The 24,316-nt window shown below is 41.9% G+C and overlaps 1 protein-coding gene across 4 annotated transcripts in view; it reads left to right on the top strand.

The window, feature by feature from the left end:
• MYO1B (myosin IB) overlaps positions 1-24,316 on the top strand; it is a 198,814-nt gene that overhangs the window by 132,481 nt on the left and 42,017 nt on the right. For all 4 annotated transcript variants that reach the window (XM_061608188.1, XM_061608190.1, XM_061608189.1 and 1 more), the window contains exons 14-18: positions 10,557-10,661; positions 18,282-18,344; positions 20,750-20,950; positions 21,391-21,617; positions 24,006-24,206. In XM_061608188.1, the coding sequence (XP_061464172.1) occupies positions 10,557-10,661; positions 18,282-18,344; positions 20,750-20,950; positions 21,391-21,617; positions 24,006-24,206 (797 nt within the window). The remainder of the gene's footprint in view (positions 1-10,556; positions 10,662-18,281; positions 18,345-20,749; positions 20,951-21,390; positions 21,618-24,005; positions 24,207-24,316) is intronic.

The raw sequence follows: 24,316 nt of genomic DNA, 5'->3' as shown, positions 1-24,316 counted from the left end.
GTTGGCTAATCTTGCATTAAATGTATTGTTTGATGAAGCATATGTATTTTCTGTCTTAGGGTCGTGTCATACTTTATGCAGAGGCAAACCTGGGTTAGCCACTGAGTAGATGCTAAAAGAGCAAGCATGACTCCCTGATTAGTATACCTGAATGATACACAGATGTGTTCCATTAATACTTGGTTTATTTACACATTTTTGGTGTACATCTAATAATGCATAACTGCATGTGAATACAGTATGATGGTTCTGAGATGAAGTTGAACATTATGAATGTCTGGTAAATTTAAACCCTAATGGGATTTTGGGGGGCAGCTGAACAAGGTATTGAAATACAATTTAGCTTTTATAGGCTTCTCTCTTGCTTAAAGTATTTTACTAGCTCAAACTGTACGTATATGTTTTGTGTAATATTTTGACTCGTAACTGAAGTGTAGCTGATAGCAGAGTGTGTGTTTGTGTGTGTACACATATGTATGACTCTATGTACTTCCCAAATGTGAGGTGAATAGGTGTGATTTGGGTGAAGTTTTCACATGCCCAAGTCAGATTGAGCCATTAACAAATGTATCTTGAGGCAGATCAGGGACTCGCTAAAATCCCAAGTTGCTCTGTGGACTTGGAATATGAAGGTGACCACTGCATTATTTTTTTTAAAGAGCAAAACCATCTGGCTGGGGAAACACTCTGAGCTTGAATGGGGAGACGTTGAGAAGTGGGGTGACTTTTCATTTTGATAGACAGGTCTATGAATTATTTTTTCAGGGCACTCCAATCCAATATTGATTTGGCATAGGAATGTTGAAACCATGTTTATTTTTCATGTCCATCTATTATCCCGTATCTCCAAAAATGTGTGATGGGGAGCAGAAGCCTTCCTTGCACAAACCCTTGAGGTACTACTCTTCTGTTGGGGCCAACATTTCACCCACCACAGTCTTTCTGGGGATCCATTATCTTTCTTTCCTACCCCCCTGAATTCTACTGTATCAAAATAGTGAAGTCCACCCATAAGAGAGAATCATGGAGCTATCATTCTGAAATATATTAGGCTTTGTCCCCTCAAGTGGTGACCATGTCTGCAATTACATCCAAATCTGGTAGAAGTAAAAAGTTTTTCCTTTTTAACAAATCAAATTTGAATGACTTGAATGTGTCTGGCTATAGTTTGGCAGGCTTAATCCACTCTGGAGGGGCTGCTATGCCTGCAAATTTCACCCACTTCTGTGAAAAGGAGAAAACATTGTAGCCATTTTGGATTCCTCATTATAGCAAATAGGAAGAAAACAGAGCTTTGTTTAACAGATCTAATTATGTCCTGAATAATGTCAAATTGGAAAGATACAGAGCCGCTCCAAAACAGACTGGGGTGTTCCTGAAGTAACAAATACAAATTGAATCTTGTGGCTGGTGCACACCCTTAATTTACTACAGCAATAACTGTAGTAGTTACCTTATTATTTCCAGGAAATATTTATAAGATCCCCTTAGGAGCTAATTACTCAGTTGTTTTGGTTATAGCATAAGTAATTCTTCAGTCTGTCCTAGATAAAAAAAGTTAACATTGTAGGGACCATCCACCAAGTATGTCACACATCAAGAGGGGGAAGAGAAAGGATAGCAAAGAAGCAGCAAACAAGGTTAAAAATGGGCTGAAGTATGACACCCAGAAGTGTAGGGGACTACAAATAGCTTTTTAGAAGTCTGACACAGTCTGTGGGCAGCCTTGAACTAGAATAGCCTGGTGTAATATTTGTAATGGAAACTTCAAATTGGTAGTTGGAAAGACAGCTTTTCTTAGACTTTAAAACAGATTTTAAAACTATTCTGTCTTTAGTTTACCCTTTACTAGCTTTTTAAAGTAATCATAAATAGCAATTTTTTTTATATTTGTTTGCTGCAGCAGTGTATGAGTTGGATGGTGCATTTGCTGGGATGGGGCAAGGCAGTGGCAAGGTCAGGGTTGCTATGGTTTGGCAGCAGCATCCTGCAAGTGCAAGACACTCCTGCAACCAATCCATAAACCAATCTCCATCCTGGCAAACACAGTGCTGCTCCTACTCCACATACCCCCTTACACTGCGGGTAGACATTTGGTCCCATTGCATGGTCCCATTGCCTTGTACCATGCATTACTGGAACTATAATAACAGTGAGAACCAGAAGTACACTTTTACTTCTGAGAGTCAGAACATATCAGGCTATATTCTAGTGTTAATCTTTAATCCATGCTGTCTTTGTCTCTGTATCATTTAGAACTGACAGTTGTACAAAGCCCCCAATTGGGGATGGAGGGAAATGCTCTTAGCACAATCTATGGCCACATACTGTCTTCACCATTCTCTAACCTAGCAGAGACTAGCCTTTGTAGTGGTGGGTATTCCCACATGTTATAAATCAGAGGATTTTGGGAAGGTAGAGTTTTTCAAGTTCCTGTGCTGCTGTGCCTAAACCACACTTACAGAGACATTATCTCTTCTATAAATTAGTTAAAGATACAGGAATCCCAACACTGAAAGCTGGCATGACTAGCCACAACAAGGAAAGATCTACAACACCACTGACCTATAATTTACGGTTTACCTGAAGGTGAAACAGTGGTTTTATTCAAAACTTTATTTGCAACTTCATGTATTTTTACTTTCTTAAATATTTCATTCTGGAAAATATAGTTTTGAATACCTTGGTAGGAAGGCAGGATAGAAATTTAATAAATCATGATGATGACAATGATGTAGTGTTATTAGTAGCATCTCTGCTGATCTGAGTTTCATGGATTTTCCTTGAAACCATTTAAAACATAGCAACTGTTGTCAACAACTGTATGAAAGCTGTCCTTCTGACTTTGAAAACAGGAATATTTCACTAGCTTTTATCCATTTGCTGGCATGCCTAGGATAGGGATGGTGAACCTTGGGCCTATGAACCAGTCTTTGATCATGAGGCCATTTCCCCAAACCACAGCCACCTGTCCATCAGTTGATGTCACTAGGTGACATCAGTTGATGGGAGAGGTGGGGTTTGATCCTGCTGGGTGCTGCTTCATCAGGGCATTCCCTGTGAAGCAGAACCCTGGAGCCAGCAGGAAGTCAGATTATTGACAAGGGGTGCCTCCGCCCACCTGTCAAAGTTGGCCCATGAGGGTGGCAGGAGATAAAGTTCTGCCCACTTGGGCAAAAAGGTTCCCCACTCCTGGGCTAGGACCTTGGTATGTGTGTAGCTCAGTACTCTAAACTCTTATCAGCTTGGCTGTCTTTGGAAAGTAGTATTTTATGCTCATGTGTGGTCACCATATTCTTGGAATCTGACTATTTTATAAAATAAATGGCAAGCATTGTCTTTCTGCCCAAGCTGTTTCAGTAAATTAGGCTGTACTGTGATCAGAATGGAAAAAAATATAAGCTGATACTTCATTAAGGATACTTCATTTGCACCTCAGCCATTCTATATTTTCTTGGTTTGGTTTTGGAGAACCAATTCACACATGGCTGCTCCCAAAAGTAGAACATGAATAATTGGGTGATGAGTCTGCACATATATTTGGGGATGACAATAGATCCAATGGATGAGCACATGCACTGCATGCAGACAGTCCCAGGGTCAAGCTTTGGCATCTTTAGTTAGAAGACTAAGGTAGCAGTTGATGGGAAAAGGCCTTCTCTGTCTGAGTCCCTGCAGAGCTGTTGCCAGTCAGAGCTGACTATACTGGGCTAGATGAACAAATAGTCACACATGGTATAAGATAGCTTTCCGTGTACATATAGTCATCTTAACTCCCATAATCGTATGCAACCTTTCTTATTTTCGAGATAGAAGGATAATAGAAATCAGGTGTGTACATGTACAGCCTGCCTCACTTCTTGTATTGTATTGTTCTATGGTCCTATTCTTAATGTTTTAAATTGTCTTAGTATTTTAAGTGTATGTTTCATGGTTTTAATGTTACGAATAGTTTAATTCTATTTTAATTGTATATTTTTGTATGTTTTTTACGTATGTGTAGTTTTTATTTGTAAGCCGCCCTGAGTTCCAGTTTTGGAAAAAGGGCGGGGTAAAAATAAAGAGTAATAATAAAAAGGGCTCTGGGGAATTTTCCGGCTGATAAAACTGACGACTCTGTCGAAACCCTGGTCACTCTGTGGAATACGGAAATGACCCGGGCAGTTGACACAATCGCCCTGGTGCGCCCTCTCCGCTGCAGAGCTCAATTGGCCCCTTGGTTTACCTCGGAGCTAAGAGTGATGAAGCAAGAAAGGAGACGGCTTGAATGCAAATGGAGGCGAACTCCCGACGGCTGTAATTATGCTCTTGTGAAGGCCTCTTCTAAACGTTATGTGAAGGCAGTGAGGGCAGCAAAGAAGCAGTACTTTGCTGCCTCTATTCAGTCATCTTGTAACCGCCCAGTGGAACTTTTTAAAGTTGTCCGGGGACTTCTACACTCTAGTCCTCCGGATGCAATTCAATCATCAGTAAACCGCTGTAATGAATTCATGAGGCACTTCCAAGATAAGATCACTAACATCCGCCGGGATCTTGACTCCAATATTGTAGCAGTTGAACCTAATGAGGTGTCCAGAACACAGTCCTGTCCGGTTTTATTGGATGAATTTCAGTTAGTAAAGCTCGAGGATGTGGACAAGGTGCTTGGACAGGTGCGGGCGACCACTTCTGCTCTGGATCCTTGCCCCTCATGGCTAATAAAAGCTAGCAGAAATGGAACGGCTGGTTGGGCCAAGGAGGTGATTAATGCCTCCTTACGAGAGGGAGTGGTCCCACCCTGCCTGAAACAGGTGGTGGTGAGACCGCTTCTAAAAAAGCCCTCCTTGGTCCCCGATAATTTCAACAACTATAGACCGGTAGCAAATGTTCCATTCCTGGGCAAGGTTCTAGAGCGCGTGGTCGCTCACCAACTCCAGGCTGTCTTGGATGATACTGATTATCTGGATCCATGTCAATCGGGCTTTCGGCCGGGGTTTGGTACAGAAACGGCCTTGGTCGCCCTGCATGATGACCTCTGTTGGGAGAAAGACAGAGGGAGTGTAACTCTGTTGGTTCTCCTTGATCTCTCGGCGGCTTTTGATACCATCGACCATGGTATCCTTCTGGGGCGACTCACGGATTTAGGAATTGGAGGCACTGCTTGGCGGTGGCTACGTTCCTATCTTGGGAGTCGTCTCCAGAAGGTTATGCTTGGGGAGCACTACTCGAGTCCCTGGGTACTCCAGTATGGGGTCCCGCAGGGTTCAGTTCTGTCCCCCATGCTCTTTAATATCTATATGAAGCCGCTGGGTGAGGTCATCAGGAGTTTTGGAGTGCGTTTTCAGCAATATGCTGATGATACGCAACTCTACTTCTCCTTTTCATCTTCCTCAGGTGAGGCTGTCGATGTACTGAACCGCTGCCTGGCCGCGATAATGGACTGGATGAGAGCTAATAAACTGAAACTCAATCCTGACAAGACTGAGATGCTGTTGGTGGGGGGGCACTCTGCCCAGATGGATGATGTCAGACCTGCCCTGGATGGGGTTACACTCCCCCTAAAGGAGCAGGTCCGTAGTTTGGGGGTCTTATTAGATCCGCTCCTGTCACTTGAGGCTCAGGTAGCCTCGGTGGCACGGAATGCATTCTACCAGCTTCGGCTGGTGGCCCAACTTTGACCCTATCTGGACAGGGAGAACCTCGCCTCAGTTATTCACGCTCTGGTAACCTCTAGATTGGATTACTGTAATGCACTCTACATAGGGTTACCTTTGAAGACGATTCGGAAACTTCAGCTAGTGCAGAATGCTGCGGCCAGAGTTCTTACTGGGACGAAGAAATTCGACCATATAACACCTATTCTGGCCCAACTGCACTGGCTACCAATATGTTTCCGGGCCAGATTCAAAGTGTTGGTTCTTACCTATAAAGCCCTTAACGGCATCGGACCGCAATATCTGATGGAACGCCTCTCCCGCTATGTACCTATCCGTTCACTGCGCTCGACAGCTAAAGCCCTTCTCCGGGTCCCAACTCATAAGGAAGCCCGGAGATCAGCAACTAGATCTAGGGCCTTTTCAGTGGTGGCCCCCGAATTATGGAATGCCCTCCCAGATGAGATACGCCTGGCGCCTTCTTTGTTATCCTTTCGGCGCCAGGTAAAAACCTACCTCTTTGCCCAGGCATTTTAACCTTAATTTAATGTTAATTTTAAATTTAATTTTATTGTATTTTTTATTTTTAGTTGTATTTTAATTTTGTTTTTAATATGTTTTATAATCTACACTTGCTTGTATTTTAATTCTGGTTTTATCTTGTTGTACACCACCCTGAGAGCTTGTTGCTATAGGGCGGTTTAGAAATGTAATTAAATAAATAAATAAAATAAAATAAAATAATAATAATTGTATGTCAAATGTAGGATGGAGGCATACAAACTGAATGTAGATGGACCAGCCCATGAAATGGAGTGAAAGGAAAGCTGGCTTTCTTCTCAAAGCATCAGATCACAGATTAATCTCCTAATATGTGGTAGTCAGTATCAGTGTGTGTGTGTGTGTACATGTGCGCATGCATGCGCTCGAGTGTGTGAGTTGATTTTGACTTTTACGTTAAGCTACCTGATGGTTTCTGACAGATCATGGACAATGAGAGAACAAGCTGGATAAGCAGTGCTCAGTGTTTATGTATATTAATTTACCAATGTGTGTGTGCTTAATCTTAGAATTCTGAATTAATGTATTATTCTTCACCTGGCAAGCCATCCCTGTGCTCTTCACATTACTTTTTAGTATTAAGGTTACACGTAGCTTGAGACCAAAATGTACTTTGCATTTCAGATCAAGGAGAGATGTCAGGTTAATTTGCTTCTCCCCAAGGCTGTTATGCTAGGCGTACTGTATTTATCTTTTTTTTTTTTTTACAATAATTTTTATTCAAATTTTCATAAAACATAGAAAACAAAATCATAAAACATTCAAAGACAAAAAACAAAACAAAACAAAACAAAAATGATTAAACAAAAAAAAATAAAATGTTGACTTCCCATTTGTCACATATCAAATCAGTTATAGGTCTACAATATATAACAATCCTGTCTCTTAAATCATATTATAAAATCACTTTCCTCCAGTAGTTATCTTAATTAATCATCAAATCTCATAAACATTACTTTATTCTTTCCACAAAAAGTCAAAGAGAGGTTTCAATTCTTTAAGAAATATATCTATCAATTTTTCTCCAAATAAACATGTCAATTAATCCATCTCGTTAATAATTATAATAATCTTATTGTCATAACCATAGTCCAAATAAACATTTCGATTAATCCATCTCATCAGAATCTGTTAGGTCCAATAATTTCAATAGCCATTATTCCATTATCCCTATTAGTTCCATCTTCCATCTTCAATAGTCCTGTTAAGTCCAGTAATTTCAGTGTCCAATCTTCCATTATCAGTATTCCATAATAATCTTGCTGTTGTAGCCATAGTCATATAATAAGAGTCTGATGGGAATTTCCTCTATCCCAAATATTTTCTTGCCATCCATTCTGAATAAGTTGCTGAATGGATGGCAAGAATGGATGGCGTACTGTATTTATCTTTAGTTTCTTTCATATGAACTTTTTCATGTTCTTTAAAATACAATGTAGCTTCTTTACATTCAGGCTTATCTGTTTATAATTGCAGTCATGTCACTGTCCCGTCCAAAATGTTTTTCATGACTGGAATTTATTTTTCTTTTGAGTCAGTAGGATAGGGTAACAGTGAAAAAAAAAAATTCCTGCATTTCTTACAACACATTGCCTCTTTTTAATTGGTTGAGCAATGCAGGGGATATATATATATATATATATATATATATGCTATTTAATACAGAATGATTTTTCTGAGCTTATGTCTATCATAAATATGCTGAAATTCAGCAAGGACAAATATGAAGTTTAGTATAAAAGGAGAGAAGAATATGCTGCTCATGATAAAATGAATGATAAGATGGTGGTAGTGCTGTGAGAGAAGATCCTCCGTGGCGCAGAGTGGTAAGCAGTGGTAACGCAGCCGAAGCTCTGCTCACGGCCGGAGTTCGATTCCAACGGAAGGAGGAAGTCGAATCTCCGGTAAAAGGGGTCGAGGTCCACTCAGCCTTCCATCCATCCGTGGTCGGTAAAATGAGTACCCGGCATACGCTGGGGGGTAAAGAAAGGCCGGGGATGGAACTGGCAATCCCACCCCATATATACGGTCTGCCTAGTAAACATCGCAAGACGTCACCCTAAGAGTCGGAAACGACTTGCACTACAAGTGCGGGGACACCTTTACCTTTAGTGCTGTGAGAAATCCGATTACCAGATGCTAAAGTGAACAAGGGCCAGCCTTGTGGCTCTTGACCACAAAAAGGCTTCAGTTCTGTTTGTGTTAAAGTCAATAGCAAAACTCCTGTTGGTTCAAAATTCTTAAAGAACTTAGGCAGCCACCACTTATCAATATGATATGAAAATATTTAGGAGGAAAGATAATGACGAGACTTGTGGCATCTTAGATTAAGGCCCAAGATAAACAAGTTGTTACATCTTTGCATATAGGATGCAGTTATTATTTTTTTTAATGGCATCATCTGAAAGGGAGGATGGCAGTTGACGGCTATTGGGACTGCAGCAATCACGGAGTGTGCCTGTGTAGTAAACTATAACTCTTTCCTCCCTTGTTGTGGTCCTAAGGAAAAAAACTCCTCTGAAGCAGGTGTTTGTTTTGGAAACTAATACACCATTGGCACCAATGTGGGATTTCCTTCCTCCCGAAGCAAACTTGTGCCTCAGAAGATGGATTCTTCTGTAGGACTGCAGCAAGGGAGGAAAGAGTTACAATCTGCCCGTGATTATTGTAATTCTGATAATTATCAATGACTCCCCCGCCCCGCTCATGCTGGTGGTCTTTTAAGAAACAAGAACCACCACCACCACTTTTATGTTATAAAGTGTGCAGTTTGCGCACAAGCTTACAGTGGTCACATGCAACCATGACACTCCTTATGAGATCTTTTGGCATTGAGACCTGAGCCTGCCCTAAAATTGGCACTGCAAGGAGTCAAAGGATTCCACTTATTATTACTCAAGCAATTTATTGTAATAAAAAGGAATTGGAATATTTCTTAAAAGATGCTAAGCTGAATCAATTGACACATACTTCCATAAACAGTACACTAGCAGTAGGCACATAAGGAGTTAAAACTAACCATACAAGCTGTCAGTTCTAAAAGCATACATAAAAATGCATAGCAAAGCTAAGATTCTGTAAGATTGGTCAAGGACAGCAGGGCTGGGGGGAATTTTGGCTGAACTGAGGAGAAGGGGGAAAGCAATTGGAAGAGTCTGGGGCATGACTAGAGGATGGACTGAATTGGGGGCATGACTAGAGGATGGACTGAATTGGGGGCATGACTAGAGGATGGACTGAATTGGGGGCATGACTAGAGGATGGACTGAAAGTAGCAAAAGGAAGAAAGAGAGCAGGTCTCCACAAGAAAGAGATACCTGATCAGGCTTGAAAACAGAAGAGGAAGAGGAGAGAGAGGGATGGTTTGGCCAACTGATGGACTTGCAAGTGAGGAAAACAGGGATGTGTGTGTGTTAATATGTTCTGTGAGGCTGGAGTTCAGTGTAGTGGAGAGTGTAGATACCTCTTCAGCAAAATAAAGTAACAGAAAAGGTGATTGAGAGAACAGGAGGAAAGCACAGGCAAAGTACACAGGAGAAGTCCTATGCAGGAGAATGAGGTTTTGATTCCTATTTGCTAAGGTGAAAAGCATCGCCTTCTATGCTCAAGTTGGTCTTTTAGAACTGATTCAGATGATTATATCTCAGCTTAGTGAGCTTGGCTGTGAACTAGCTTTTTCCCTGTGTGTACAACTCCTCTCCAGCTGCAGTCAAACCAGGAAGCCTCTAATTAATCATAGTTTTTCCTTTCATCCAAACTTTGGCTGCCTGTTTAGAACAAGGCATGGTATTAAAATCAACTTCAAACCATATTTTAATATCACAGCTGATAACCATAGTTTCCTGATTCAGATGAAACAGGAAGCTATGCTTAGTCGAAGACCTCATGGTTGATTTGCTCATACTGTGAAGGAAGGAGCAAGGGGGCTGTGCATGCAGGCAAAAGGGCTGTCCCTCTGCTTATTGAGCTGATATATGATCATCTGACTATGGCTGTAGTTATTAACATAATTGTTGGTGCATACACTGCGAATCTTTGTCTGTTGTTTCTAATCCAGTAAGTTCTCTTTGGTAGGCAATTCTTAAGGGAGATTTCAATTATCTTGAGTAAAAAGAACTGCTGCCTGCAGAACTCCCTTCTGAACAAGCACAAAGTATGAAGAGTGATTAGCTGAAGGGCTTCAGGTCTATTGATAATTGCTGGCATGTGTGGAATATGTGCATATATTTTAAGTCCCAGAAGATAGTTTATTGTAAAATCTGCTTGCAGGCTATGTCTGGACAGATTTTATCTCTGTAAGAGATTTGCTGCAAACCCTCCATGTGTGACCATTGTCACTCTTGCCTGTTTTTGTTTTGTTAGGATAACAGTTTTGAGCAGTTCATTATTAACTACTGCAATGAGAAACTACAGCAGATCTTCATTGAGCTTACCTTGAAGGAAGAACAAGAAGAGTACATACGAGAGGTAAAGCCCATTTCTTTTCTCATGTAACTAAATGGCTCCATACACCTACAATCCAATCCTCCATGCAAAAATATATCCATGTTTTTCCTTGCCAGTTGTGATGACCTTAAGCACGAAATTGAACTATCACATTGATGTTCTGTTAATGAAACATGAGTGTTAGTAGTACCCCTGAAACCAAACAGATGGTTGGAAGGGCACGGGGTTAAAGCTAAAGAAAAGTCTATACACCAGTTGGCAAGATTATCCTGATACAAGTGTTGTTGTGAAGTGGGACACTGCTCCCAAAGCTTCCTTGTGGAATGGTGGCTTGTTGGACTCCTTGGCTCCTTCTCAGTGTTTGGCAGGGTTTCTTTAGAAGAACAGCACTTATAGAAAAGAGACCTCTAGAATTTTTTAAATCCTTATTGTGCAGCAGAGAGAGCAAGAGAGAGCGAGAGCACTGCTGAATGTTTGGATTTTACGCCGTTAATATATGAATAATAAACAGAATTGGGGATTCACAAAAATGAATTCAGCAAGGAAGAATTGCTGCTTTTCCACTGACCTCTGCCTCTAGTTCTATTTTTCACCTGTAATCTCCCTCCCTCATTTTTCCCCTCCCTTTCCCCAGTCCATTCTCTCCTTCCCCCACCCCTCAATAATTAGGCTACTAGAATTCAGTAATCCAAGTCAAATTTATGCTTATGAATGTGGACACTATTCTTTTTATGAGACTGAGTAAGAGTTTGTTGCTTTATTAGTCTGTGACTCTTATCAATTTTCAGAACTTTAGTTCCATTATTGGGTTAGCCTAAAACCTCAAGGTCGTTGTAAGGCAAACGTTTTCATTTACATGTTATACATGATTCTAAATGCCTTGTACAAGACTTGTAGTTGTATTTATTAAACACTACAATTCTGATGGCATGTTGCCAGACTGAGTTCCCATAGTTGAATTTTAGACATTTGCCAGCTTTATTTTATATGTTGGTTTTGGTGGTCACATTAAATCATGTGATACTATAGCTCTTCTCGCACATTACTGATGTGTAGGGCATAGCTGTATTTACTTGGGAGCAGGGCCATGCTTTTATCTCCACCCCCAATGTCACATTTTCTTCCTCTGACAACCATGTGTTGAGCACTTTTGTTTGCAGAGCACCTCAACAAACAGTATGCATAACTGGGAGTCCTGATCACATGGAGTCCTTTTAGACAACTACAACTGTGCATGACCATGGTTGTTAGAGGAAGGGAACACTACATTGCGGTGGGCTAAAAATGCAGCCTGTCTCTCAAGTAAACATGACTATGTCCTGCATGTGCATAAAGCATGATCTTCTATTGCATGTACATTGCCTTCTGATAGAGCGTTGTCACTGATAAGTTGTTAAGAACATCTGAGCACCAGCTATACCATAGATCAGTGGTTCCCAACCTGGGGGCCACTAAATAATCCAGAGGGGGCCTCGAACAGTAAAGAAATGATTTATTTATTTATTTGTTTATTTTTAAAGTCTTCACTACCTGGACGCTGTCTTCTCCCCACTGCCACTGCAGACGACAACTCCCCCTTGCTCCAAACGAGAGGGGAGGACTTTGCTGAAGAACCAGAGCGTCTTTCAGGCGCGCAGAGGGCAGGCATCTGCCTATACCACACATGGCAGATGCCAAAGGAGGCTGAGGGAGGTGCTACCAGGAAGAAGAGGGGATTACTATCCCGACTCCCATGTCCTCGCACAGCTGCTGCTGACAACACCCTTACTCAGAATGAGAGCACAGGGCTTTTCAAGAAGCAAAAAGAAGCAAGGCTGCAAGGAAAGGCTGCTTTCCCCCTTCTTTCCTGACAGCCAGCCTGCCTGCCTTTCTTGACTCCTGCTTTGCTGCCACCTCCTTTTAAAAATTATTCTTATTTGCAAGGCCATCGAGATCTCACCTTCAGCCGAGACGGAGCCAAGGAGCAGTGAGGAAGCTCAGGACTCGCTTGCCCCCCATCTCTGAGGCTAAGTGTGTGTGGCAGTGTTGCCCCTTTCTTCCACCTACATTCCACCTCCCCAACTTCTCCCTCCAAGGTGCTGCAGCAGTTGAGGGTTTCTCCCCTCCCACATGCCCAAATGCATGCAGTCCTACAGATGTTTGCAGGAGGGGCGGGTCTCATTCCCCAAATTCACGCTAACCAAGTCCTCAGTTCAGATCATCCCAAGGCCTAAAAGCACTAACCTTCCTCCTCGATCAATCCACCCTTTTGTCTTCACAATCTAGCCTCCCCACCTCTCACACATTGCTGCTTCTTGATGATGATGATGATGATGATTTTAAAAAAGCTCAGCAGGTTGGCTGAGGCTGGGGTCTATATACTGCAGCTGAAATGTATTTATTTATTTAATTATTATTGCATTTTTATCCCATCTTTTCTCCAAGTTGCTTAAGGTGGTGCACATGGTCCCCCCCCTTCTATTTTATCCTTACACCATCTCTGTAAGATAGGTCAGGCTGAGAGACTGTGTCTGGCCCAAGGCCACCCAGTGGGCTTCATGGCTGGGTGGGGATTTGAACCTGGATCTTAGCCCAACACTGTAAACCACTGGTGTTGGCAGACAGGACTGCACATCTTCAGACTATCAGAGGGGAGGGGGATTCCAATTTGATTGGATCTTTGCATTAAGAAAAGAAAGCAACACCTCCCTGTCTTCAGGGAGCTTTATATGGAAAGGGATATTTGGAGATGCGATTTTGCCATGCACCATTTTTTAAATTAACAAAGACAAAAATTACAATTAGTGTGTGTGGGGGTCACAAACTTTTTCGAGCTTACAAAGGGGGTCCCATACTCATAAAGGTAGGGAACCACTGCCATAGATGTTCAACTTATGGTACAAGTGCCATAAGTGGGACAGGCAGCAGCCATTTGTAACAATGTTGGACCAGCCAAGAAGTGCCGGGGATGTAACTAGAGCATAGTGAGCCCAAGATCTAGACTGCCTTTCCAGTGCCACACATTGAGAATTAAAGAGACCTTGTTACAAAGTACTTTGCTGCATTAATTGATTGGAAACGTGGAGACAGCTGCTTGAAACATAATACACTCTTTGGTGCTTGGCACCACTCTATCCTAAAAACTCCTAATTTACCTTCCTTCCTTCCCCAGTAGTAGACAACTACCTGATTCCTAGCTCAATAGACTAGAGGCAAAACCTCTCTGAGATACTGGGAAGGGGGAAAATTACAGTTGTAGTGTTGTATGCGCTTGGGTGGCACTATGCATTACATAGGACTTGAGTTGTGACATACTTGCCAAAAAAAGTTGACCACTGCTGAGCTGGACTGTAGCCGATGTTGATGGTGTCATTTAAACTTGTCATCTCCCCACCTCAAGTTGAAGACTAAGGACAGGAAAAAATACCAGCAGTTCTTGAGGTGAAATTGTCAGTTTCCTTAGAAATGCTCCAAGATGCACAAAACATTATTGACCCAAGGCTTTGCACAGATTTGGCTCTGTTTCAGTTAAGTGCATGGGAAATTGACACAGATTGGGGAATGGAATGGAAAGCAAATCTGGCAGTTATTCAAGGACGCTTATTTTGCTGCAGCAACATTAGTAGCTTCTGCAGTTTAATGCTAAAGTTACAAACTCCACACATAATTGTGATGAGGAGATGGGATATAAAAAGGCCCTTCCTCTCTTTCAAACTACACTGTCTCAATATGTTAGTGGTCCAACGCATGCATTGGGGCACACTCTAGACCTTGTTTTTGCTACTGAACATAGGGATAGTGATCTGGATGTGGGGAGTCTTACAACACTCCCTCTGTCATGGACAGATCACTGCTTGCTGAAGTTTAGACTTTCAGTAACCTCTTCCCTCTGCAAGGGTGGGGGACCTATTAAATTGGTCCGCCCCCGGAGACTAATGGATCCTGAAGGTTTTCAAAGGGCTCTGGGGGATTTTCTGGCTGATAGGACTGGCGCTCCTGCTGAAGCCCTGGTCGCTCTATGGAATACGGAGATGACCCGGGCTGTAAACACGATTGCTCCTGCACGCCCTCTCCTGTGTAGAGCTCATACAGCTCCATGGTATACTCCGGAGCTGAGAGCGATGAAGCAAGATAGGAGGCGGCTTGAGCGGAAATGGAGGCGAACTCCCGACGGATACAATTATGCGCTGGTTAGTGCTTCGACTAAGCTGTATGTAGGAGCGGTGAAGGCAGCTAAAAAACATCATTTTGCTGCCACTATTAAATCATCTCTCTGCCGCCCAGCGGAGCTTTTTCGAGTTGTCCGGGGGCTTCTTCATTTAAACCCTCCGGACACGGTGGAATCATCGGAGGCCCGCTGCAATCAGTTTGCTGATCACTTCCAGAATAAGATCTCATGTGTCCGCCGGGACTTAGACTCTCAAGTTATAGCAGTTGATCCTAGTGAGGTGTCCGGAGCACAGTCTTGTCATGTTTTGCTGGATGAGTTCCAGTTGGTTCAGCTCGAGGACGTGGACAAGGTGCTTGGACAGGTACGTGCAACCACTTCGGTACTAGATCCTTGCCCCTGTTGGCTAATAAAAACTAGCAGGGATGGAACAGGTAGCTGGGCCAAGGAAGTGATAAATGCCTCTTTACGAGAGGGAGTGGTCCCTGGCTGTCTGAAAGAGGCAGTGGTGAGACCGCTTCTTAAAAAGCCTTCCTTGGACCCAGACAGTTTTAACAGCTACAGGCCAGTGGCGAATGTTCCATTCCTGGGCAAGGTCTTGGAACGAGTGGTTGCTGGCCAGCTCCAGGCACTATTGGATGAAACCGATTATCTAGATCCATTTCAATCGGGTTTTAGGCCCGGTTTTGGCACCGAGACAGCCTTGGTCGCCCTGTATGATGACCTATGTCGGGAGAGAGACAGAGGGAGTGTAACTCTGTTGATTCTCCTTGATCTCTCAGTGGCTTTTGATACCATCGACCATGGTATCTTTCTGGAGAGGCTCGCGGAGTTGGGAGTTGGAGGTACTGCTTGGCAGTGGTTCCGCTCTTACTTGGCGGGTTGTCTCCAGAAGGTAGTGCTCGGGGAACATTGCTCGACACCGTGGGTTCTCCAATATGGGGTCCCGCAGGGGTCAGTTTTGTCCCCCCTGCTTTTTAATATCTACATGAAGCCTTTGGGAGAGGTCATCAGGAGTTTTGGAGTGCGTTGTCATCAGTATGCTGATGACACGCAGCTCTACTTCTCCTTTTCATCTTCCTCAGGTGAGGCTGTCGATGTGCTGAACCGTTGCCTGGCCGCGACAATGGACTGGATGAGAGTTAACAAACTGAGACTCAATCCAGACAAGACTGAGATGCTGTTGGTGGATGGGTTCTCTGATCGGATGGTGGATATATACCCTGTCCTGGACGGGGTTACACTCCCCCTAAAGGAGCGGGTTCGTAGTCTGGGAGTCTTTTTAGACTCTTCCCTCTCACTTGGGGCTCAAGTAGCCTCGGTGGCAAGGAATGTGTTTTACCAGCTTCGGTTGGTAGCCCAGCTACGTCCCTATTTGAGTAAAGAGGACCTTACATCAGTGGTACATGCTCTGGTAGCCTCGCATTTGGATTACTGCAATGCGCTCTACGTAGGGCTACCTCTGAAGACAGTTCGGAAGCTACAGCTCGTGCAAAACGTGGCAGCCAGACTGCTAACAAGGACCAAGCGGTCCGAGCATATAACACCTGTTCTGGTCCGCTTGCACTGGCTGCCAATACGTTTCCGGGCCAGATTCAAAGTGTTGGTATTAACCTATAAAGCCTTATACGGTGCGGGACCACGTTACCTTGCAGAACGCCTCTTCCGATATGAACCGGCCCGTACACTATGTTCTACTATGAAGGCCCTCCTCCGGGTTCCAACTCATAGGGAGGCCCGGAGGGTGGTGACAAGATCTAGGGCCTTCTCAGTGGTGGCCCCCAAACTATGGAATAGTCTCCCCGAGGAAATGCGCCTGGCACCAACTCTGTTTTCTTTTCGGCGCCAGGTTAAAACCTTCTTATTCTCTGAAGCATTTTAATTTAAATTGATTTAATTTTTAAAATGTTATTGTATTGATTTTAGATTGCATTATTTTTGTACTATATTGTGTCATTTATTGTATTTCTTATGTTATTGTTTTGCCATGTTCACCGCCCAGAGAGCTATTGCTAGTCGGGCGGTATATAAATTTAATAAATAATAATAATAAATAATAAATAATAATAAACACTCTCAACACATATCAAAACATTTTAAATCATGTACACCATAATATTAACATGATTCTGACTCTGGATGCCTTATGGTGCTTCTCACTAGCTCTTAATTTAACCTTGTAAGGTTAAATTAGATACCCAGCCCTGAAACAGCTTAATGCTTACGAAGTGAAAAATCATTGGTAAGGTCTTAAACTATATAAGTGGCTTTATTGGTGTTTAGAAGAACCAGGGTATTAGGAAAGGAATAAAAAAAGACAAACCCTTTGCTTACTAAGACAGGCTCTAATTGAAATGGGCAAAATTTTAGCAGAGTGCCCTCAAAAAAGATCATGCATGGAGACAGGTGGCTGATCTTCTCCTTATGCCCAGTAGAAGGAGATGGGAGAGATCTGGCCAGAGGGTTAGCCTTTGGGAAGAGAATCTGAGCAATTCTTCCATGGATGTATGGTTGGTGTGTTTCCAACTGCAGACATCTTGCTACAGTGAAAACATGGTGGATGTACTGTAATCATCCTGCATATCTTGACAGGTGAGATGTGAAAGGTGTGCATTTCAAACTGGAAGGGCTGGTATTACCCGAAACATGTATAACAATAGAAAGGGAATTCCTTTTAGATGGGCTGAGGAAACTCTTAAGAATCCTGAGATGTAATGAAACGTTCTTAATGCCTTTTTTGAGAATTTCTCTCACCTGGGAAAGAAACCATGTGATGGTAGAGTAACAGAGCATTTAGAGATAACCTAGTAGTTTGTCTTGGGCATCTGCGGGACTGATGCACATATAATTTTTGATGCACATATAATTTTTAACCCAGGCTTATGTGGTCAAATAACTTTCCAAGCTCAACATAGCTTGGTTCAAACATAACCAGGATGTCTTTCCACTCTCTAGAGTGGCCCTCTAATATTTTGGAGGGCTGAGTAAAAAAGCCCTCCATTTGCAAACAGCAAAATGGGAGGCACTGTAGTGATGTGGAGGTGAAAGATGGCTTTACAGATTGTGACAGCAGTCTCCCTGACCCTCCTAGTAGCCACACTTTCCCCCTAGAACCCTTGTTGGAAAGACACTCTACTTTGATGTAACATCACTCCAGAGGAGTTAAGGGACATAAAAATGGTAGCCACCAGCCATTGAGAGGAGTCCTTCTGTTGCCAACAGTGAAAAGGCATAAGTCAGCTTCATTTGATGAGAATTTTCTGAGCGGTTTTAATACTTGTACTGTCTCGTCTCTACAATAACATCCTTCTGAAAAGTATTTTATTTAGTAAGAATGGAAAGCTGCAGTCATATGTAAACTTGGAAGTAAGTAGTATCAAACTCATTGCAATGAACTTCTGAGTAAACATGCTTAGAGACAGTGGTTTCTGTTGCCAGTAAGCCATGCTTCGACCATTATTGTTCTTTTCAGTTTCTGTGTTTTATTTTTCTAGGGTATTGAGTGGACCCACATTGAATACTTCAACAACGCTATAATTTGTGACCTAATAGAAAATGTAAGTAATACTTTCAGGAATATGAAATTTGTTACCTTTTCTGAAGTTTTCTCATTCTGCTGATGTTTAATCAGATTTTTTGAGTGCCACTTTATCTAGTTCTGAAGAATGTATTGTGATATAGTGCTTTTAGAAATAAGAAATTATCATTGTATATAGTGTTCCCTTCCTGGTAAAACAATCTTCTACAACCTGGTGCCCTCCAGATGACGTAGTACTACTGCAGTTCCCATCAGCCTGAACTAGCATGGCCAGTGGCCAGGGATGATGGAAGCTATAATCCAACAATATCTTGAGGACACTTGTTTTAGGGCAACCTGTAGTAAAACATTCCCCGAGATGGAATTGAGTAAAATCTTGTTTTATTTATAGCACTTTTATCCTGTTGTGCAGCCAAGAAATGGCTCCCAAAGCTGCTTACAAATGTCAGTAATAAGAAATCCTTATCCTTAGGTTTACAATCTAAAAGACAAAACATAAAACGAAAATAGATTGGGAGGGAGCGGGGGGGGAGGGGAATCCAGACACCATTCCTTAGAATGAGCAGCAGGAATGGAAAGCCTTCAAGGACAGGAGGAACAAAGTTGTGAATATTTTCAGTAGAGTGGATGGAGAAGCCCTACAGTCCCATCTCTCTCCTTAGGTCCTCCCACTATTGACATATAAATTAGGATACATCTGATCAGTAGCACTCTTGCATGCCTTCCTTATTTTACAACTGTTAGAAATGACTTGCATGTCCTTACCCTGTATGTGAACTGCATTCTGGCACTACAATCCTGTGGTGTGCTGAAAGTAACATGAAGTGTGCATGAAGTACCTAAGTGGGAAGGGCCAGGGATGTGGTTCCTTCCTTCCCATCTAGTCGGCAGCTACTTAGCAGTTAGTCTTGTCTATGCAGTTCCTTTATCCCTGTTGGGATAATAACATGCAGAAAAAGTAGCACGTTGATGGCTGCTGCATGGAAGTGTGAATTAGCCCTTGGGTAGATACGCTTCTACTGCTCAGTGTCCAGAAGGGAATACTGTATAAACAAATTGATATGGAGCCCATTTTGCACTTTCCAGTGCACGGCCTCCATACAACGAAATTTGTCACATTCTAGTTTTGAATGTTAGATCTGCCCAGCCTAAGTTGTGTTAATCTGGTCTATTGACTGTATTAAGAGAGGAACAAGTGTCCTCTTGACAAATTTCATAATTTAAACTAGAAAGTACTGAACGATTCATTCTTGTCTTAAAAACGGGCTCTGGGGCCAGCAGCAGTTTCCACCTCTTTCTCAGTTTGCCTTTGCCTCAGCCATTGTTTCTTCCCCCCCCCCTTCCCTTCCCCTCATGTTACTTTTTATTTCTGGAAGGATTCTTGTTAAAACTGCCTAACAGGGCAATTGTCAAATTATAGGGGAGCCTCTTTCCTTTTGTGATGCTTCCTCCAGGCCCTTTTTAAAATGCTACTGGGTCGGGGGTTGTAATTTGGCTATGTTTGTGGAGAGTTGTGGGGGGGAGTTAGGCTTGTGGATTTCATTAAAGACCCCTTCCTCCCCCACAAAAAATCAGGCACTGTGACAGACAATCATGTAACTGCTGCATGGGGGCAGGGGGAAGCTGTACTCTTGTTCAGAGCCCCTCCTCTTGATTGCTCTGACACAATGTATGAACCAGCCCTAAGGAGCATGCTGACTGCTAGGCAGTATTGTGGAATCTGCCGCTTCTCGTTTACATTCTGGAATTTTAGAAGATTCACCTGCTTGATTATGTTGTTGCCAAGCACCACACGGAGAAAAGCCTTTCTTCTTATTTATGATCCTAGAGGGATAGGAGGGGGTTCCCTCCAAGCAAAAGGTTGTAAATTTCCTAAACACAGTCCCTTCCCAGTTTTCTGACATATTTCTGGTCTCAGTGTTTAGGAGGGTGAGGTGGACAGACTCATTCACAGGCATCTCAAATAGTTGTTATGGAGATCTTGAATGAAGAACAGGGAGTTCCTAGGAAACAATGAATGGGAATTTAAAAAAAAATAGGAACACCTATAAACTTGCTTTGGAAATAAATAAAACCCCTTTCTGTAAGCTGCTTAAAAGTTTTCTGTTGAGAAAGTGGTATGTAAATTTTGTTTAATAAATGAAATAAATAAATAAAACGGATGGACATATTCAGGTAAATACTATTTAGAAATACTAGTTCTGCTCAATATATTGAAGTAACCTAATCTACATAAGTGTCTTACAAACATGGCAAGGACTGCATATGGCAGAAGTGCAGGCAGGTTTTCAGCTCTGTCTTAAGACCGGAAATTTGGCTTTCTAAAATCTGGTTTAGTTTTGCCTTGCTTTATTATGAACCTTAAGTAATGTATATGATATTTATGCCCAGCTAATGGAATGAACCTTATTGTTACGGAAACAGAATCAGAATGGAATTCTAGCTATGCTAGATGAAGAATGCTTGAGGCCAGGAGTTGTTACTGATGACACATTCTTAGAAAAATTGAACCAGGTCTGCGCAACACACCAGCATTTTGAGAGCAGGATGAGCAAATGTTCACGTTTCTTGAACGATACTTCCCTGCCCCACAGTTGCTTCAGAATTCAGCATTATGCTGGCAAGGTAATACAGTTTCTACGGTTTGAATGAATGAATGAATGATCTTTATTGTTTTTAGCCAAAGGCCATCACAGTTTCTATGGTTTTGTACACAGTGCTAACATTCCAGCTTTGGACAACTGAAATTATGTTTGCTTTTGATGTTCTAAGAAAAGGTTTGGGCCAAGGATGGATGTGCACACATGGGAGCGAACCTCATGCAACTATAGCTTTCCTTCATGTTTTCACTGCAGCAGACCCAATGTTGAAGAGACAAACCAAAATATAGTTTTAAGTAGCTTCTCTTTGTTTATGGTGAAAAGTACTGAGATTAAAAAAGTGGTTTAAGACAAGACAATTTGTGATGTGTGATGTGCTACAAGCAAAAGTAGCATTTGAAGGTGTGAGTAATTTTGTCTCCCCCCTGCCTCTTGTTTATTAAGACTCTTGGTCTGTCCTGTTAGGTGATGTACCAGGTAGAAGGATTTGTCGACAAGAATAACGACCTGCTTTACCGTGATCTGTCCCAGGCCATGTGGAAGGCCAACCACTCCCTCATTAAAGCACTATTCCCAGAAGGAAACCCTGCCAAGATTAATTTAAAGAGGCCCCCAACAGCAGGTTCTCAATTTAAGGCTTCTGTGGCAACCTTGATGAAGAACTTGCAAACAAAAAATCCCAACTACATCAGGTAACCATCAAGGAGTTAAATAATGCTTTCAGAAAGTGGTAATCTTCAGTTCAATCAAGGAGAAATGATTAATAGATTCCAGAGAAGGTGTCAGAGAGGGGAGGAATCTTTTCTATTTGATCATTATCTTACGGAGCAAGAAAACCAGTGCCTTTTATTTGTATTGATTAAAGTTCAGTATGCTAGAAGGGAGCTTTCAAGCTACATAGAAACCTTTGGGCTTTGATACTCTTTTAAGGTGAGGCACCTTTCAATTCCAAAATAAGTTTTAGATTAAAACCAGCCCTTATAGTCTTCAAGAACTGAAAGTTGTCCTATTAGGACTGTGGATTTGGTTAAAGCCTTTTAAATTAGTGTATTAAAATTCCTTACTTGCCCAGTTAAAGCAAAGCTGAAACCCAGCTTACTGAGACCCACATTAAAAAAATGTTTTAGTATGAGTCAGTGCATGAGGGAGCAAAATATGAAGCACAACCTTAGGCTTAACTGCTCCAGGCTTACAATGTCTTGTTTATTATAAATCATATTTTAACTATTAATTTGTGCAACATATTATACAAAGGAAAAAAGGAAGAATCAGGAGTGCACTCCCAATTCTTTCCTTTGCAGTTGTATCACCTGATGTCATGGTAGCATCAGATGTTTGACAAGTGGATGCCCCTACCTATCTGTTAATGTCCATGTGGGGTGGTGGAGTTCCAGATCCAGTTCCCCAGCCCTGTAATACAGCATAACAAAAGAAATGGCAATCCATTGGCACTGATAATGCTGGAACCATATAAAGCACTTGGCTAACTGGCATGGCCATTTCTTCTAAAACTTTTGAAATTACTTCATCTGAGAAGTTTGTGTGTGCCATAACAAAATTACATAGTACTTAAAGGGCATTGGTGAAAACCAGTGATTTTGATTTCTCTTGCTTTGAACTTCATTGAGATACTAAACAGGGGAGTCCGTTGTCTTCCCTAAAGCTCTTCACTATTGCACTGCAGGGGAATGACAGGATTATGGGGTGTACACCATAGAAGGCAGAAAACATCTGCTGAGTTGATTTGCAGATGACATTGTGGTAATGCTGTCGGACCCAGTACAGACCTTACCAGAAATACATACTATGGGGAGGCTGTAGGGTTGAAAATTAACTATGAGAAGTCTGTAATGTAAATATTGCCCCCAATATGCAGGTCAAGCATGCTATGGGGATTACACCTGGCTTTAAATTAGTCAGTTCAGATTCGAAAAGATCTAAGCCTTAAACCTCTACCCAGTGCTCAAAAGAATTAGGAAAGGAATGAAAAGCTGGATAAGCTTGTCCCTTTTAGGCAGAATAGCAGCAATAAAAATGTCAGTTCTCCCCAAGTTGTTATTTATGCTTCAGGTGCTTCACATTTTTTAATTTCAGGGAAGATGCTCTGAAAATGGCAAACTTCTACTTATATCTTTAGTTTTTAGAAAAAGAGGGTCAGATTTGGTTGTGATTTAATGTACAAAAGGACTATATTTGGAGTGTGGAATTCTATATTTGAAAACAAATTAGTTTGTCAGTTGCACCAGTTAATTTATCTGATACTGGGGAATAAAGGCAAACCCTGGATGGATATGGGACAGTCAGGATCAAAGGCTGTTCTACTCTGCAGGTGCAACCTTTCCTTCCAACAAACTCCCGTACAATGTAAATGTAATACTGAAAAACAAGCATGGAGATTCAAATTAACCCCAAGGAAGTCCTCCGGGTGCCTGGATTAAATCATCCATCCTTCTATGGTGCAGACAGAGAGACACAGTTTAGGAACTGGGAAGGGGTGGGACTGTGCCAATTTAAGAGCTTTTATATCAACACCCATCCATTCACGGAAGAACATTGAGAGAGAGATTAGCAAGTGTCGAAATCAAGTGGTTTAATATCCATCAAACCATTCTTTTATTTCCAACAGGGAGATTTGTGAGCAAGTTTCCAGAGGCCTCACGCCTTTTGTGGCCTTGGTTTTGGGCTCAGTGGATCAATTGAGGGGCCTGATTTCAAATATGTACTCTATATTAACAGAAGATACCATGGGAAAGATGAATATGCAACAACTTGGAAAAATAATTAAAGGGTCAAGTGTCTGGGGGATTACCTTTGGTTAATATTGTTTATGATGTCTTGCGTTATACTGTCTGACAAATATGGTAATTCTCTTCTTATATATTAACTTCATAATGATTGTCTTCTATATTAAATTCATAATGGTAGAGAATATATTAATTCAGCTGTCATGCCATTGTAGTTGCCAGACCTTTTCTCTGGTCAGGAGTTTTATTAATTTATTGGTGTTTCTGTTTGATACATACATGTAAAATTAAAATAAATTGAGTGGGGGAAATTGATTAATGCTGTTTTATATGCAGATGCATTAAGCCCAATGACAAAAAAGCAGCACATATCTTCAATGAGGCTCTAGTTTGTCATCAAGTTCGATATTTGGGTCTGCTGGAAAATGTCCGTGTCAGAAGGGCAGGATATGCATTCAGGCAACCTTATGAGCCTTGTCTAGAAAGATACAAAATGCTTTGTAAACAGACATGGCCCCATTGGAGAGGTCCTGCCAGGTAAGAGTTATTAATAGTGTTTGCATTGTAATTATTTGGTGCAGGTGCATTGGTTTTGATTTCTGAACCACAGTTAAGCAATTAGGACTGTGCTGTGGGATTGCATGTCT

The sequence above is a fragment of the Rhineura floridana genome, chromosome 2 (genome assembly GCF_030035675.1).
Source record: "Rhineura floridana isolate rRhiFlo1 chromosome 2, rRhiFlo1.hap2, whole genome shotgun sequence".
NCBI lineage: Eukaryota > Metazoa > Chordata > Lepidosauria > Squamata > Rhineuridae > Rhineura > Rhineura floridana.
Note: the sequence above shows the minus strand (reverse complement) of the source record. Positions and strands in the feature narration are given on the sequence as shown.